Source organism: Onychostoma macrolepis, chromosome 06 (assembly GCF_012432095.1).
Source record: "Onychostoma macrolepis isolate SWU-2019 chromosome 06, ASM1243209v1, whole genome shotgun sequence".
NCBI classification, from domain to species: domain Eukaryota; kingdom Metazoa; phylum Chordata; class Actinopteri; order Cypriniformes; family Cyprinidae; genus Onychostoma; species Onychostoma macrolepis.
In genome coordinates, this window is record NC_081160.1 from 27574828 (window position 1) to 27594072 (window position 19245).

At 37.6% G+C, this 19245-nt stretch overlaps 1 protein-coding gene across 1 annotated transcript; it reads left to right on the plus strand.

Moving 5' to 3' along the window:
* The first annotated feature begins 116 nt into the window (after window positions 1-116).
* Window positions 117-16598, plus strand: cttnbp2nla (CTTNBP2 N-terminal like a). The gene is made up of 5 exons (XM_058777798.1): window positions 117-216; window positions 3703-3810; window positions 13036-13308; window positions 13464-13571; window positions 14356-16598. The coding sequence occupies exons 1-5, from the start codon at window positions 202-204 to the stop codon at window positions 15418-15420; spliced, it is 1569 nt and encodes a 522-aa protein (XP_058633781.1). The 5' UTR covers window positions 117-201; the 3' UTR covers window positions 15421-16598.
* The last annotated feature ends 2647 nt before the right edge of the window (window positions 16599-19245 follow it).

The following is a 19245-nucleotide window of genomic DNA, read 5'->3' on the forward strand; positions in this document are numbered from 1 at the left end:
ATTTTATAAACTTTTCCTGTTACGTCCCGCCTCCTGTCCCTGCGTCTCGTTTCTAATTGGTCTATTGAGCTAAAACGCTTACACCCTATTGGCTATGTAAGATGTCTGTTTGCGTTGCTTCACACAGATGAACTTCGGTGAAGCCGATCTTCAACAACGGTGCTGCTCGATGAGCGATATTGGAAACTGATCAAACCTGGCATGGCACCCACAACGGTGAGAACGTTATCTTTATAACATATCGCTTAATACTTATAAAGAAAGAAAGTAGAAGAAAACGAGCACGAGAGCAGAAAAAGTTTTTTTTTCTTTCTTTTTTTTTTTTCTAGGATTGTATGAATAGTTTGAATACTTAATGCTAATTAGTTTTAAGTAGCCAACAGTTCTGATAGCAACTTAAGCCAGTACACAAGACCTTCCTACACGGAGTTTGTTATATGAGAAGTATATGTAAAAGAAAAAAAGAAAACTTCCCGAGACATCGCTTTTTAAAGTAAACAGTCTTATTTTACTGCTTTTTGCTTTGTGTGAGGTCTGCATAAATGTAAAATTTTACCAGATAGCCAGATGCTGTGTCTCGAAACGTAGTATGCTGTCTACCTAGGTAGCATTTTTGCATCAATAGGCGTTCATCATTTTTGGGCATCATGCATATTACGCGTTCCGAACTCTAATGAGCCCAAAAATGCTGCACGCATATGATGCCCAAAACTGCAGTAACATTAGGTTTGGATGCATAACATCACAGAAAGTCAACGGGGGAAAAAAGGAACTTTTGATCACATCATGTATTGTATTATATCATTTTATACTATATTATATAACTAAATTAGGTCTCAGAAAATGGTCTCGTATTTATTTATTTTTTTACATTTTCACAATCCTATTTGGGGAAAAAATTTTTTAATTTAAACATTTTTTTTAGTTCTTTGAACCTGAAAAAATATGATTTTGAAATATGCACAACAATAAAACAAAATCTATTAGAATGCTATTTTTAACTGCTTAAATGGTTAAAACACTTTATGAAGTTTGTGCAGCTGATCACATCAACAGGCAGTTGACATTGGGCCATCTGTTTTGTAGCTCACAAGCAGCTTGAGGATTAAATTAATTACCCTCTGACATGTTGGGTGAGCTTGGACTCAAACACTGACTGCTTCAGTCTAGCTCCAGGGAGAAATGCTGGGTAATTTAAGAAGCATTCGGGCCGATGTTGAATAGTGTAGCACCCTTTAATTCAGAAAGGCATGGGCACCATTAAAAAGGAAATGCCAAATTAGTCAACCATGAAGAACACTATCGGCTAATCCTCAAGTGCACATGAAAGAAAGGTTTTGTAGATGGATAATGATCTCTAAGAATGTTTTGACTCTTTTTATCACCTTTTCCTATAATGTTTCATTCTAAATCACAAGTTTTAGTAAAGAGACACTCGCTTGCTAAAAAAAAAAAAAAAGCAAGTGTATCTTTTGTATTTTTCACATGTGATCTATATAACTATTCGTTAGTTGAAAGCACTTACTGATGCATGATATCATTTTCTTTGGGTTTTATAAAAGGCAAAGTGAAGTTGTGAAATTAGCGCGTCTATAAAGTATGGCTTTGCTTTGGAACACACTTCAAATTAGCAATGTTTGAACGGGTAAACCACAAACCATGAAAGCTTTCTTGCATACTCACGGCCTCAGATCTAGTACGCAGTTCCCATCAGTGCACAATACATCAAAAGACATGTGACGGCTATTTACAAGCACAAATTCGACTAAAGGTTGCACAACACGGATGAAAAGGAGAATTTGAATTCATGCACTGCAAAATACAGTAATGCGATTTATGGCAACTCTGACGTGGAAGTCAAGCTTCCAAATTTCAGCTGGAGCACAGTAGCTGGACTTCTTCCGTCTCTGGCATATTATGTAACACTCTATGAGACTCCTTCGTGACTTCATGATGTGGAAACTTTGGCTAACCACACAAATCTCGACATGAAGCACCATTAAAAGCAAAGTGGGGTCAGAAGGAAGAAATCTAGATTGAGTTTCATAAGATTATTTCAGTTGAAGCTTGCAGCACAGGGTCAAAGCATTTATGGTGTGCGCAGCTATATGGGAAAGTGAAATTCGATACTTTCAAGGTTATCCATGCACAATTACTGAGTATTTAGAAGCGAGAGCTCAGGAAGGAATTTCAGTCTTCCAACAAGAAGTTTCTTTCTCTAGCTGTCTATCAATAGAAAAGTCGTGGAATGCTGCTTTAGCTTTGATGTGTGACAGATGCTTTGACTCATAAGAGTAAAATGGAAAAAGTGACCTGCTTTTTTCTTTTCCTGTGAACTGCACAGAAAGAAACACAACATGGGAATGGGAGTTTTTCTGAGATCACAGCTGTGATCTATAGCCATTATGTTCTCGGACAAGCTTGTTAACCCTTTGATTACTCCAGGAGGACTGGCTTAAAATAAATTGCTTTTGATGAAGTGTAATGGCTGCTAACAAACCGCTCAAAGATAAAGATGGGTTTAATTCAGTCTGTCGATTTAGTGCACTTAGTTATAAAGGAGTAAAGCAAAAATTCATTTAATCATGGCCCGATTGGTATGTAATTTTTCAACTATCAAAGAAAGTCTGTTTATTATGGAAGCCTGTTTCCATCACTGAATAAAATTTTAAAAATCAATTGTGAATTTTCATCTCTTGCAAGATATTCTTTTATTCTTTTTTCCGTTTTTTTCCACAGAATTGCGTGAAATGAAGTCAGGATTGCAAGATAAAAACACACAATTCTGACTTCTTCTTTTCTATTTTTTCGCAGTTCTGACTTCATACAATTTTTTGAAGGGGAAATTTTCTGAGGGGGGAAATTCTGACATAACTTGCAGTTGTGTGCTATAAAGTCAGAATCACAAACTATAAACTCGCAATTCTAAGAAAAAATGTCACAGTTGTGAAATATAAACTATAAGACTTTTTATCTCACAATTCTGAGAAAAAAAGGCAAAATTGTGAGATACATTTTACGGCTTGTTTCTTGATGCTAAGAACATGGCAAAAACTTTTCTTTTCTTTTTTTGTTGATATAAACAATATAAATATACAATATAAAAAGTGTTTTTTAAAGTAACCTAAAATGTACTTCTAAAGTAATTACACTACCATTTAAATATTTGGGGTCAGTAAGATTTTGTGAACACTTTATTCAGCAAGGATGCATTAAATGCCTTACAAAAATTGTACTGACCCCAAACTTTTGAATGTAGTGTGCATGCATGTGCGTGTGTGTCAAATATGCCTGCAAGTGGTATTGTTGTTTAATGGCATTGGTAACTGAAAATATTTGCATTCTGCATCCATACTGGAAACCTAAAGAAAAATGATATAGTTCATCTATTTACTGTGGGTTTGTATTGTTTATTTTATTATACCATGCACTGAATAAGCTGCACACTGTATAATCAAGACAAGCACATGGAGAGAAAACAACAGACTGCAGTCATTTGGTCTGCAGATGGAAAGGAAGGGAGAAGATTTGTAGACATGGAGATTGTTGCCTGACTGCATGTTTTCCAAACAATTTAGTATAGACTTTGTCCTAATGTAGTGTATCGTTTGCTGAAAACAGCCATTAGAATCTCCGATTGCATTTGAGTTCTATTTCGTATTTAGTCGCCCACTCATTTGCTCGGTTTTGTTGTTTTTTCAGGAGTCGAGGCTGAATGTGGAGGCTCTGAGTAAGAGAGATGTGCTGCTGCTCTTCAGTGTTCTTGAAGGAGAGCTGGAGGCCAGAGACTTTGTCATACAGGCACTCAAGGTTAGTCCAGTCCCGTCAATGGATAAGAATGTTTTTATAGTTTCTTTGTAAGCAGCAGTCTATGACAATACGGGGCAAATCGTGCTGCTCTTGGCTCTTAAAGGAACAGTTCACCAAATGAATGTTCTGTCATTATTTACTCATTCCAAACCCATATGGTGTTATTTTTTTCTGTGGAATTTTTGGAGAATCTTCATACAGCCCTTAATTTGGATCAAAAACACTATAAATGAACCCTAAAAGTGCACTACATATCTTGAGTCTTCTCAAGCTATATGACAGTTTTGTGTGAGGAACAGAAAGAAAATAGGCATGGTGGGCCAGTAGTGAACTTGATAAAAAAAGAAAATCATTCCTTTGTCATGTACAATTTATTCAGGAGCATCTGGGCTAATTTATCCATTCAAGATGTTTAGATGTTCAGCTATGCACAGCGCTGTTGCTGTTGCTGTCTGCAATCAATTAGTATTGTTGTATTTAGTTTCTTTTTTTCTTTTTACAAAGTTTGATGTAGAATATGAAAAAAAATAATAATAATATATATATATATATATATATATCCCTATTTAAAATATTAATTAATTCTATTCAATTGTAATTATTCTAATATTAATATAATTCATTTAAATACATTTAATTTTCAGTCCATCTCTGGTTCTCATAGTTTTACTGGTGAGGTTTTGCTTGTTTATGAGAAATTATATCAGTACAAATAAGTCAATTCTTCAATAATAGTATGCTTCAATAATTGTGTAATTGAAAGTCAGTAGTTTGCCATCAAATACATTTAACTCTTTGCACATTATAGCTGTATCACTCAATGAAAGCCAGATGTCTGTCTGGTTCAGAGCTCAATTGTGCACGTTAACACATTAAAAACTAGTATATTAAACACTAAGAAACCTCAGTGTACAGTTCATCTACGACAAAACTCATTTTAAGACTTGTAAAGGCTATACATTTATATATAAAAACAACTTTAGCTTTCGTAAAACTTGTCCTCACACTACAAACGATGTCGTTGGTTTCGAATGATGCAGAATTCATCATTTTTTGAATTTTTGGAATAGCTGCCAAGAACCTACACTTAACTAAATACCAATGGAAAAACTTGGTTTGTTGTACTTCCTGTTCCCAGTTCAACTGCATTCTCACATTATTTTCAACAGCATTCATCAGGGTTTAATTAGAGTTGATTGGATCTCATTTACTTTGCTTTTTCATCAAACTCTTTTCTGCTGAATTTGTATTTATTTATTTTTTCTGTGAGTCTCCTACTACATTCCAGTGCTGTTGCTGGGCCTCATCCCACACTTCTGGTGGACACTAGGCTTCCAAACGCAGCCTCAGATCCAGCAGGCTGAACTAAACTCAGGATGATCAATCAAATTTTTTATTTTTTATTTTTAAAGCATTTTAGAGTGCTATGTAAATATATAGCAATCATTCAGCACCATTATAATGGTGCAGTTCAAAAATGTTAAATTCTTATTTTAGCCCTCTAAATCATATTTCAGTCACAATAAGTATGCACATTTAATGCACTAATAAATTAAGTTGTTAAAATGATATATATTCTAAAATATAAAAAATGTATAAAATAATATGAATATTAAAATATACACACACACACACATATATATATATATATATATATATATATATATATATTAGTAATCTCAGTTACTGAGATAATGATTTGGCAATGTAGGAATGACTCAGAATCAGCCAGACAGTGAGCAAGACAACTTCCGTTTTTGAGCATATGATTTGCGTCCGTACAAACGCCAGTACTCTGGGCCCTTGGTCAAGCCTTTGAATGTTGTTTGTTCTCTGCAAAGCCACACACAAACATGTCAGACATTATTACGCACATTTCCTTTTGTCTAGTATCAGCTTTAAACTTTATTGCAGTGCCGTCTGTTCATCTGATCATGTCAGCATGGTAATAAAATTCAGCATCTGTGCTCTCAGATCATGTTTTTTGTGGTAAATCTCTATGGAAGGCTGAACAGATATTATCTGCTGCATTCCTGTTCTTGAAAGCATTGGACTGAGGCTATGTGAACATCACAAACAGTACATTTGGGGTATTAACTATTCTTCTGAATCACTTTTAAGCGACTTCTTAAGTAGATAGCATATATTTAACACAACTGCATATTTCTTCTAAAACTCTCTGTGGTTTTTAGGGGCGATGTTCTGGCATGCTGGGATTACAATCTCTGTCACTCATTGCCTGCTTTGAATGAGGTCATTATGGCATGACTTTTCTGCTTTGACTCTTTCACACACATACACATTATAAATTACCCTTATGCATTTGCTCAAACGTAAAGGGGAAAATCAACAGGAGGGCAGAAGTCGCGTTCACAGTAGCTCCTAATCTCTGTATAACTTCATTAGCCATGCTAATCGTACATAAAAACACTATTCATTATTTGCTTGTGGTGCTTTCTCTGAAAAAAGAGGGGAACTAAATGGTATCTTGCTCAAATAATCATTTCCATGCTTATTTCTGCCCCTTAGCAGCTGTTGACTTTTGTGGGAAAACTTGAAAACATTTCATGACTAACAAGTAAATAGACGTTGAGTTCCAGGAAGAATGCCTTCCAGGTGTTCAGCGAGTAAATATATTATCAAAAATAGCTTTATATATTTTACTGTCAAATGAGGGGCTAGTATGGATGATTTTGAGAGTGCAGGTAGCAGATACCAACAGTATCTCACTATTTTATCCCTGGTCTCTCTAATGTTCTCAGTGAAGATACTCTTTATGGTATCTTTATCTATCAGATAGACTAACACACACACACACACACAGATTGTTTGAAGGCACCAGACTGGCTGACTTATCTTAAGTCATTAGTAAGGTTAATCTTCCCAAGGCCCCCATAATTGCTCAAGCTATTAGCCTAAACACACACACACACACAATTGAAAGCATCATAAATATAGAATGGAAAGCAGACATCCATTAACTTGATAAACTAAAGGTTTTTACATACAGCTGTTGTTTATTTGGGCTATTTGGAGCTTAAATGACCAAGTAATTAGTACACAATACTTTTAAGTCTTTTTCATTTAGCTTAAATTTTGTACCAAATGGAGAATGGAAGAATATTAATTAGTAAAAAAATAATTGATATTTAATTAATATATTTATTACTTTTTATATAATATTACATAATTAAATCATGCAGAAATGCAATCATTAAAAGTGTGTGTGTATATATGTATATATATATATATATACACACACACACACAGTGCCCTCCACTAATATTGGCACCCTTGATAAATATAGGGCTGTGAAAATAATGCTGCATTGTTTATCCTTTTGATCTTTCACTCAAAAAATAAAAAATTCTAACCTATCATTGAAGTAAAACAATTGAAAGTGGGGAGAAAATCTCTGAAGTATATTCCAATTCATATTTACACTTTTTAGCACACCAGGGTGACTAGGAGCATGTAATTGTCCAGCCATGACTTCCTGTTCCACAGGATTATAAATACGAGGAACACAAAGGCCAAATTCTCTTAAATCATCCATCACAAGGAGTAAAACCTAAGAATATATAGTTCTGATGTACAGAACAAGATGGTTGAGCATCACAAAATAGAAAGTGGCTGTAAGAAAAGAGTTAAAGCATTGCCATCAGGGTAATAATTAAGAGGTTCCAATCAACTAAAGATGTTAAAAATCTGCCTGGAAGAGGACGCGTCTATATCGTCCTCCAAGGATCACAGCTGGAGAATTGTAGAGATTAGTTGAGTCTTTGGGTCAGAAACCTAAAAAAAATAATCTATATATCAAACTTCCCCTACATCACCACATGTTGTTCGGGAGGGTTTCAATGAAAATTCTCCTCGCTCATCCAGAAACAAACTCCAGCATATTCAGTTGTCAGACACATCTGGAACTTCAAATGGCAATGGCTTCTATGGTCAGATGAAACTGAAAAAAAGAGCTTTTTGGCAGGGATAAAAAAGTACCCCATGTCCACGGTTAAACATACTGCTGGATCTTTAATGTTGTGGGCCTGTTTTTCTGCCGGAGGTCCTTGACATCTTGTTCAGATATGGCATCATGGATTCTATCAAATACCAACAGATAAAAAAAATCAAAACCTGACTGCCTCTGTTAGAAATCTTATAATGGGCCAAGTTTGGATCTTCCACCTGGACAACAATCCCAAACAAACATCAAAATAAACACAAAAATGGGTCACGGAGCACAAAATAAATCTTTTACTTAAATGATAGGTTGGAATTTTGTGCAGATTTATTTAAAAAGAAAAACTGAAATATCACATGGTCCTAAGTATTCAGACCCTTTGCTCAGTATTTAGTAGAAGCACCCTTTTGATCTAATACAGCCATGAGTCTTTTTGGGAAAGATGCAACAAGTTTTTCACACCTGGATTTGGGGATCCTCTGCCATTCCTCCTTGCAGATCCTCTCCAGTTCTGTCAGGTTGGATGGTAAACGTTGGTGGACAGCCATTTTTAGGTCTCTCCAGAGATGCTCAATTGGGTTTAAGTCAGGGCTCTGGCTGGGCCATTCAAGAACAGTCACGGAGTTGTTGTGAAGCCACTCCTTCGTTATTTTAGCTGTGTGCTTAGGGTCATTGTCTTGTTGGAAGGTAAACCTTCGGCCCAGTCTGAGGTCCTGAGCACTCTGGAGAAGGTTTTCGTCCAGGATATCCCTGTACTTGGCCGCATTCATCTTTCCCTCGATTGCAACCAGTCGTCCTGTCCCTGCATCTGAAAAACACCCCACAGCATGATGCTGCCACCACCATGCTTCACTGTTGGGACTGTATTGGACAGGTGATGAGCAGTGCCTGGTTTTCTCCACACATACCGCTTAGAATTAAGGCCAAAAAGTTCTATCTTGGTCTCATCAGACCAGAGAATCTTATTCAGGTGTTTTTTATCAAACTCCATGCGGGCTTTCATGTGTCTTGCACTGAGGAGAGGCTTCCGTCGGGCCACTCTGCCATAAAGCCCTGACTGGTGGAGGGCTGCAGTGATGGTTGACTTTCTACAACTTTCTCCCATCTCCCGACTGCATCTCTGGAGCTCAGCCACAGTGATCTTTGGGTTCTTCTTTACCTCTCTCGCCAAGGCTCTTCTCCCCGATAGCTCAGTTTGGCTGGACGGCCAGCTCTAGGAAGGGTTCTGGTCGTCCCAAACATCTTCCATTTAAGGATTATGGAGGCCACTGTGCTCTTAGGAACCTTAAGTGCAGCAGAATTTTTTTTGTAACCTTGGCCAGATCTGTGCCTTGCCACAATTCTGTCTCTGAGCTCTTCAGGCAGTTCCTTTGACCTCATGATTCTCATTTGCTCTGACATACACTGTGAGCTGTAAGGTCTTATATAGACAGGTGTGTGGCTTTCCTAATCAAGTCCAATCAGTATAATCAAACACAGCTGGACTCAAATGAAGGTGTAGAACCATCTCAAGGATGATCAGAAGAAATGGATAGCACCTGAGTTAAATATATGAGTGTCACAGCAAAGGGTCTGAATACTTAGGACCATGTGATATTTCAGTTTTTCTTTTTTAATAAATCTGCAAAAATGTCAACAATTCTGTGTTTTTCTGTCAATATGGGGTGCTGTGTGTACATTGAGGGAAAAAAAATGAACTTAAATGATTTTAGCAAATGGCTGCAATATAATAAAGAGTGAAAAATTTAAGGGGGTCTGAATACTTTCCGTACCCACTGTGTGTGTGTATATATATATATATAGTCTGACCTATCATGTTGTAACCCTATTTGACCCTTCTTTCCCCCACTTTTCTTTTCTGACTTAGTATAAATATAAATCAAAGCAGTTATATAATATAAAAAATATTTTACTCATTATGTAACAGCTCCTAGATGCCTATCTTAAAGATGTATACTTCAGAAATGCCTTCCCTTAATTTATAGTTTTTTCCCATAATTCACAGGATGTTTCCCAGAACGAGGAATTTACCCAGTGAATGCTTATTTATGCTTATTTATTTCCAGTTTGTCATTTGGATACCTTAGTGACAACTATGAAATCCCACAAATCCCAAGGCATGCATTTTTGTTACAGGTTGCATGGAACAACTTCCATTCATCATTACAGCTGCTGTGTGTCATTTTTACATCTTTCATTAAAGTACTGGTGGTAATGTCACCCACCATCAACCTCAGATTCTTGTTAAGCACCTCCAGCAGGCCTCCTCTAGACAAAAACACAGCTTTTACCCTCTTTCTTTCCCACCCCTTCTGCTTCAGAGATTCACTCATTCATTGTGTCACGTCTGCACAGCACGTTTATCTGCTCCAGCATCAGTGCCACAGAGGTTCACAAAGAGTCAAAGCGTACTGACTTACACTCATGTACCACATTCACCATGGCTAGTTCCTGGAGAAGCAGAGTCTTAGTTCTGCCTCAAATGGCAAGGTTCTATGTTGCTGAATTGAGTAATCCATTAAACAGCAAATACTCTCTCACACACACTCACCAGATGGACATGCATGTTCCGACTTGAATCCGTCACTCTAAAGAGAAGATGAGCCAAGAGATTTGACAATGCAGTGGAGAACCTGTGGTGTATCAGTCATTCTATCAGGCATCTCTGTGTTAGTTTAGCATCGAGCCTTCTCTCTATTCTATCCACATTTCTTTGACTTCTTCATTTCAACATAGTATATGTACATGGTATATACTAGGGCTGCTGGATTTTGACACAAATTTCACGATTCAATTCAGATTCACAAGCTTGCGATTCGATTTCCGATTTGATTCGATTTGGATTATTTTGGATATTTATCAGGTACAGTACATGCCAAATTTTCTAAAGGAAAAAAAATCTCCCAACTAATGTTGTAAAATAAATATGAGAGTCAGTTGGTACTACGTTACTATTATATTGAAGGTTAAAATTTACTGATTTGTGTACAAGCGCTTGAATTACACTCAATTAAGTTTTTATGATAATAAAGTTAAATAACAAAGTTAAAAAAAAGTATCAAAGCTTATTGCTTTTTTTTTTTTTTTTTTGGGTGGGAGGCACGTTACAATGTTCCGTTCATTAACTGAAAACAGGCTAGACTTATATTGTTTCATAAAAATGAGAATCGCTTAAAATGTGAGCCCTAGTATATACTCGCTTTTTTGGGAGTTGTCTTAACAACATCAATGTGTATAGGGTAATAATGGAAAATACAGTTTTGTGGCTGCTAATGATTATTTATGATCAATAAATTTTCATCCTCTATTGACAGGTGTGGCAAAACGTTTTGATGTATGTCCATCTGTGTGCCTTTACCCTCCTCCTGACATTCATTTTCATACCTCTATTCCCCGTAGACGTCTAGTCATTTTTCAGAAGCTCCCAGTCTTACAGCTTTCAGCTGGACTCATAAAACCTGCCGTCTCATTCCAAACTACCCTGTATGAGGTGGAGTGTTTCATCACGCTTTTCTCTTCAAGTTTAAGCTTCAACCGCTTTAGTTGCAATCAAGTACATTTGTTAGTTTAAGTAACCACCCACAACACTCAGAACTCACACTGCTCAGAACACCCTAGTAACTCCTTAGCAACCACCCAGAATACCTTATGCAGCCATAACCTAGCAACCTGGGTAATTTTTTATTTTTTTATTTTTTTTGCTGTTTGTCTCAGGTTGTCGACACTATTTGAATGCTGTAATTTAAGACTCTCTTTAGCTATCAGCTACTCTCTCTTCACCGTTCAGCAGTTCCGTTTGGTTCCTTATCCTTGTGTTTTGTTTTTTTCTGGGTCAAATGAGCTCTTTTAGCTCAGAGTCATTTCAGGAGGTATTAAATTACTCCAGCTGGAACTTTTTTTGGTGTCCCGTTGACTGCATTGACCCTACCTAAACTGTAGTGATTGTTTCATCCCTATTTTATGCACCCCTTGCTTGACCTCTTACTTAAAACAACAAACACCGGCAGCTGAATGCGCACACACACACGCACATACACACATTCACAGCCTAAGAGAATGGTTTATGTTGCTTTTGGCAGGGTCATATGCTCTGTATCATCTCATTTCCTGTTTAGAAAGCAAGTATATACTGAGTGTGTCTGTGTGAAAGAGAAAAGCAGAGACCGCTCTACAAGGCTTGCAGAGTCTTGCAGAGAAAAAAATAACTAATTAATCACACATTTTTTTTCTTAAATTAATCGTGATTAATCACAGTTAATCCCAACTGATGGTAATGTTTTTAAATATACTTTGATATTGCAATAATTTCACATTCAATCTTCAAATTAATGTAGAAACAACATAAAGACAGTATATTTATCATATTTGTTTAATGGCATCTTTTTTATGACTGAAGGCCAATATCACTGATACCAATACTACTGATGTCTCTAGGAAATTGTACTTTTTCCCCCTAATATTTAACCATTGACTATAACCATTCAACATTACAGTATAATTGTGAGCTATCAATTTTAAAAACTATTAGACTTTAAAAAATAACTTCTCATTTAAGTGAACTTAAAACAATCTTCACATAAACCCATTATAATAAATGTCATATTTACCTTTTCCCTTCAGCAAGTAGGAAATATACAGAAATTGAATAAACTTTATCAAACACTAAATTCTAAATTAAATATAGATGAATCCTTAAAGCTACAAAAGTTATTGATTTGCTCTTTTTCTCTTTTGTTCTGTGATTAACAGACATCACAGCAGCTGGTTATTAGGTTATTTGGCTGCTATTACTTTAAGAGCTGCTGCTGCTGAATGTGACGAAGATCTGACATGCATGCTCGTATAATTTCACTCATGCTTTAATATGAAATGATAAAGGCTACAGCAAGCGCCGTCGTATTTGTGCGTGCAGTTGAACAGCATGCGCTATGAGCACAGTATAACGGCAGACAGGAAATAAATATTTGTTTTTACTGACATAGCCTGACAACATCTCATCTGACTACAGTTCAGTTGAAGCTCCTCGTCACCTGTAGTTTTTTCACGCTCGTTTATCTAGCGCCTGGCGCTGAGCCGAAGTGCGCGTCTGAAAAGAGGCAATTCTTGTCAAGAAAAAAAAGAGACAGAAGCAGCAGTTGTGAGTGGGGATTAACTCAAAAGATTATGGAAAATTGGATTTGAAACACTAAATGTTTAAACTGAAATGTGCAGAAATCAATCTAAAATAGTCCAATAAATCCCTATCTGTCTCTGTCTTGCTACAGGCCCAGCGTAGAGATTCCTACATGTGGGAGCGATATGGCAAATACAACCTGAGCGACCCATTCCTGGCTCTGCAGAGAGACAGTGAGGTCCTCCAGAGCTCCGGCCAGACCAGGGGGGACGAAGGAAGTTCCTCCCAGAGACAAGAGGGGGTCTGTGGGGCCACGGCTCGCTCGGATCCTTTGACGGTGCTGAAGCTGGTGGTCGGACACTGCAGAAGGATGCAGGAGAAGATGCTGAAACAGCTGGCAGCTGCTGAGAACAGACACAGGAGGGTGAGTTTATACTGCATAACAGTTGAAAGCCACTGACATCGATACTGATGTGAGCATCATATCATTTAAATTGGATTTACCAGGTCAAGGAGAGATTGGATTGGTTTATAGGCTAATCTCTATCTCATTCTGTCGCCCCTCTGTGGTGGTTTCAGGTCATTGCTGATCTGGAGGAGGAGAAGAGGAAGCATGCTGAGGATACTGCAGAAGGAGATGATGTCACTTACATTCTGGAGAAGGAGAGAGAGCGCCTCCTGCAGCAGGTACAAAGAACTGAAAATATTATGTGATCTTAATCTGAGTTACTACAGGGATTTTTATTATCATAATCAAAATGAGTCTTAGCTCTGTTATTTTAACAAAGCAAAGACTAATTTTGATTAAGATAAAAATTCTAGCCTGTTCCCCTACAGTACCTCAAATACATGAAAACAAGTTTTTTTATTTTACAAATTTAAACATGCAAATATGCAGGCATCATCCTAAATATTTTTCATACTACAACAAAAGCGATATACAGTTGATCCCACAGAAAATGTCAATGATTAAAAGAGCTAATTGTTAAAGTTATTTGACATTTAAATATTTAATAAAACATGCTCTTTAACATAAACATAATATAACATAAAATATCAAGGAAAAATATAAAATATTTTCTAAAATCCTTCTGACAACTAGCAGCAATATAATTTAGGAAGAAAAATGTCAAATTAGCAGTCTCAACCTGCATAAAACATGAGATATTACTTTTGAAAGTGACACTTTTGTGCAAAATTTTCACTTTATGAGCTTTGACAGATGCTAATATGAAAGGTTTATAACTGTTAAATATATTAAAACCGAAACAGGTATTTTACATTGTAATAATATTTCACAGTGTTAGTATTTTACTCTATTGTTGACCAAATAAATGCATCCTTTGTGAGTATAAAAGACTTTAAAAACAACTCCAAACTTCCAAACCAAAACAAAATTTCTTTTTGCAAAACTATGAATCTATCAGTGCATTTTCTACTAATTTGTGTATTTTTTTATACATGTGTTTAGTTGGAGTTTGAGAAGGCAAAGACGTCTCGAATGGAGAGAGAGAACAAACGACTGCACGATCAGTTGGAAGACCAGCGAGTCCAGCATAAACAGCTCACGACGGTGCTGAGTCGGGAATGCAAACGCTCCGGCACGCGTGCACATGAGGAGTCCCAGCGTGCCAGCGAACTCAGCCATCGCCTCGATCGTGAACGAGTGGCCAATCAGGCTCTGAGAGTGGAGATCGAGGAGGAAAAGAAGCGGGCTATGCAAATGGAAGCGAGGCGAGAGGAGCTGCTGGCCGAGTTTGACACTGAACGGGAGCAGCTTGGGCTGAGATTACGAAAGGAGGAAGCGCGTTGTAGAGCGGTACAGGAAGAATTAGAGCAACTGAGGAGAGAGATGAACAATGCAGAGGAGAACTCAAACAAGACCCAAATGAACGGACACCATGTTCCTGCAGAGGAAGATTGGAATGTTGAGAAGCAAGGCATGTTAACCAATGGGAGCTCTCAGACCAATCCACAAGCTCACAGCCCTACAAACAGCAATCATTCACTTGACATGCCCAGTATACAAGCGGCGTACCAGGCTGGCATCAACCAGCGCTTCCATGCAGCCCGTCACAAGTTCCAAGGCAACTTTGATCAAGATTCTCAGACCGTCTCTTCCCCTCCAAATTCTCCATGTGACCTCTCACCCTGTGCAGCCCATGTGGCTCTACCAGACAGCGTTTCTTCTAAACAAGCGGCCTGCAGCACTGTCACACAAGCCCTGAATCGCCTCAGCACTCCGCAAAGTCCCAGCAAACCAACATCCCCCAACAGTTCCCCTTTTGGCACAGATTACCGCACACTGACCCACTCTGGGATGCTGTCTCCCACTATCAGGTCTCCAACTATTCCCAGAGTCGACAGAGGGAACCCACCTCCCATCCCACCCAAGAAACCAGGCCTCGCCGACACGCCGCCTTCACCGGCCACGCTCCGAGCTGCTCGCTTGGTTCAAACGGCGGCCGGTTGCGGACGCAGCAGCAACTCAGACAACAGCAAAGAACCAGACCTGGTGCTGTCGTCTAGCGGCTAGCAAGCACAAATAATGAACTTGATCGTGTCAAACACTGTTGATTTTTTGTGAGGGACATTTCAGGTTTTTAAAATCATTTTCTAAGTAATTTTTCAATGTTACCATATCTCAGTCAGATGCATGTTGATTGTGTGCATGAATACATTGTGCATTCTGTATTTTACCATGAGAAAAATCACTTTTCACGTTTATCACTGACAATCACCAGCTTCTATAAATAGTTTTATATATTGTTATTCAGACAAATATTTATATAAAAACTACCATTCAAACGTTTGGGGTCAGTACAGGTTTTTCAAATAGTAAAAGCAATTCAGGTATTTTAAATTGTAAAAATATTTTACAATATTGCTGTTTTGCTAATAAATGCAGCCATGGTGAGCATAAAAGACTTCTTTCAAAAACATAAAAAAATCTTACCAACCCCAAAATTTTGAATTGTGCACATGATTGTGTATCTGAACATTTTACCCTGTCATCTAGTTTTTACACTGAATTATATATTTAACAGATTGCATGTGCAAACAATCCTCTGCTTTCTCACATAGCAGTTTGTTTTGTATATCTAAAGGTATCGGATATTTAGCCTAATATTTACATTCTGCTCAGAATCATGTTACAGATGTTTGTATCACATTATAATGTTCTGTTTTGTTTATCTTTTAAGTTTGTATTCATTTTGTGATCTGATATGAATGTTATTTTTATAACCAATATAATTTTTACATTTTTTGTTACACTTGTAGACATGGGCTGGAGCAAAAGATTTTAGATTTGCTTATTTGTAATGCCTAAATCCAGCCAGCAGAGGGCACAGTATCACCCATCCTCGGCCATTCATAGGCTATATTTGGAAAGGAATACTAGTACACTAGTTTACGCACAGTATACTCTATATACTGCCTTCTGTATTTTAAAAATAGTATGTGAAATAAAGTTAATTTGAGATTTAATCCATTTTTGTGTATAAATGTGGTAGTCTGCTCAAATAATGGTGGTGATCATTATTCGCAGATGATACTCATTTATTTGTTACACTAAAAACTGCATTATTGCATTGCTGTATTAATTTTAATATTAAACTGACAAATCAGAATCAAGTCTAATTAACGTTATTACAGTATAAAATTTTATTCTATAATGAACGGATAATATTAAACACTCACTACAAGCTCAAAACCACAGAAATGAGTCAATGTATGATTCTCATTTTGATGTCACAATGAAAGCACGACTGACCCTTAGATCTTAAAGCATCTGCTGTCTAAAACTCGGGGTAAAGCATGTGAAAAATGTGTGTGCATCACAAGCATCCATGTGAGACTAACAGGAGCGGGGATCACAGTTTAACCAGCCAGGAGCCTCTCCCTAAATCCTAAATCCCCTCTTTATGTGTGTGTATATGTGTGTGAGTGTGTGTGGCCCGGGAAACAGAGAGGCAAACACGCATGAAGTATGTGCCACTCTGCCCCCCGGTCACAATGGTCTTACCAGGTTCCAATCAAGCGCAAACTCACAGCTTATAGTCTAGAGCTGGACTTGGCTTGAAAAATAGAATTTGAATCTATTAAAAAAAATTATAATATAAATTAATTTAAAATAATATAAATTAAATATAACATAAAAAAATTATTTAAAAAAAAAATATATATATATATATATATATATATATATATATATATATATAAAATAGAAAAACAAATAAAAATTCTGTTATTATTTACATGTACTGAAAAATCACAGCAAAGTCTGATACAACAAAGGTAAATAAATTATATATTTATATAATATAATAATAACTTCATTTTATTATATATTAATTATGTATTTGAATGTTTTGTGAACTACTCATTTAATGTCCCCTAAAATATCAGCGCTGCTATTTCTGCTGACTACACTGGTTTATCTGTAGATGTCCTGTGTGTCAGTGGATGGTCACCCCCTCTGGTGGATGCTGCTAATTAACATTCCTGTTTGGGACAGTAGGTCGAGGTTGCGAGGCCGACAGGGACGCATGCCTGGCCTGGTGAAATCTGTCTCCCACACACTGCTATAATCACCAGCTCCTCTAGATCAGGGGAGGGGAGGGCACTGACCTCTCAGTACAGAAAGGACACATCACTAATTATTGGTGCACATCCTGAGTCCCAATGGGTTAAGTATTCTAGTCACTCACTGTTTAGAGACAACAAAAGGTGATGCTCTCCTCTGTATGACCAGTGGTGGATTTGGCATTTAATCGTATTTAGTAGTGGTTTCTAAGGCAAGCATTACTATTACTAGGTCACACTTAATGACAGTGTTAGTGATCTGAACAAACTTGTAGACCTAGGTAGTTGAAATACTATGGCACAGAGAGAGAGAGAGAGAGATGGTAACACTTTAGTACAGGGATCAATTCTCACTATTAACTAGTTGCTTACAAATATTTACAAAGCCCATATTCTGCTTGACCATATTCTACATCCCTAATCCTACCCAATACCTAAACTTAACAACTACCTTCCTAACTATTAATAAGCAGCATATTAGGAGTTTATTGAGGCAAAAGTCATATTGTATATATTTAGTATATATATACAGTATCTCACAAAAGTGTGTACACCCCTCACATTTCAGCAACAATTTCAGTATATCTTCTCAAGGGACAATACTACACAAATGAAACTTGGATATATTTTAGAGTAGTCAATGTGCAGCTTGTATAGCAGTAAAGATTTACTGTCCTCTAAAAATAACTCAACATACAGCCATTATTGTCCAAATAACTGGCAATAAAAAATGAGCACACCCTAGTGAACATGTCAAAACTGTGTCCAAAGTGTCAATATTTTGTAGGGGCACCATTGTTATCCAGCACTGCCTTAATCCTCCTGGGCTTGGAATTCACCAGAGCTGCGCAGGTTATTGCTGGCATCCTCTTCACGGAGCTGCTGGATGTTAGACACGTGCTTCTCCACCTTCTGCTTGAGGATGCCCCACATGTGTTCAGTAGGGTTCAGGTCTGGAGACATATTTGGCCACTCCATCAGCTTCATCAGCAAGGCAGTTGTCATCTTGGCGGTGTGTTTGGAGTCGTTATTATGTTGGAAAGCTGCCGTTTAAGGGAGGGCATTATGTTCTGCTTCAGAATGTCACAGTACATGTTGGAATCCATGTTTCCCTCAATGAACCGCAGCTCCCCAGTACCAGCAGCACTCATGCAGCCCCAGACCATGAAGCTACCACCACCATGCTTGACTCTAGGCAAGACACAATTTTCTTGGTGCTCCTCACCAGGGTGTCACCACACATGCTGGACACCATCTGAGCCAAACAAGTTTATCTTAGTCTCATCAGACCACAGGACATGGTTCCAGTAATTCATGCTCTTGGCCAGGTTGTCTTCAGCAAACTTTTTGCAGGCTTTTTTTGTGAGCCAGCTTCAGAAGAGGCTTCCTTCTGGGACGACTGCCATGCAAACTGACTTGTTGCAGTGTGCAGCGTATGGTCTGAGCACTGACAAGCTGACCTTCCACTTCTGCCACCTCTAAAGCAATGCTGGCAGCACTCATGCGTCTGTTTTTTGAAGTCAGCTTCTGCACCTGACGCACAGCACAAGGACCTAACTTCTTTGATCGACCTTTGCGAGTCCTGTTCCAAGTGGAACCTGTCTTGGAAAACCTCTGTATGCCACTGGCCACTGTACTGTAACTCAGTTCCAGGGTGTTACCCAACTTCTTATAGCCTCGGCCATCTTTGTGGAGAGCAATTCTAATTCTCAAATCCTCAGAGTTCTTTGACATGAAGTGCCATGTTGAACATCCAGTGGTCAGTATGAGAGAA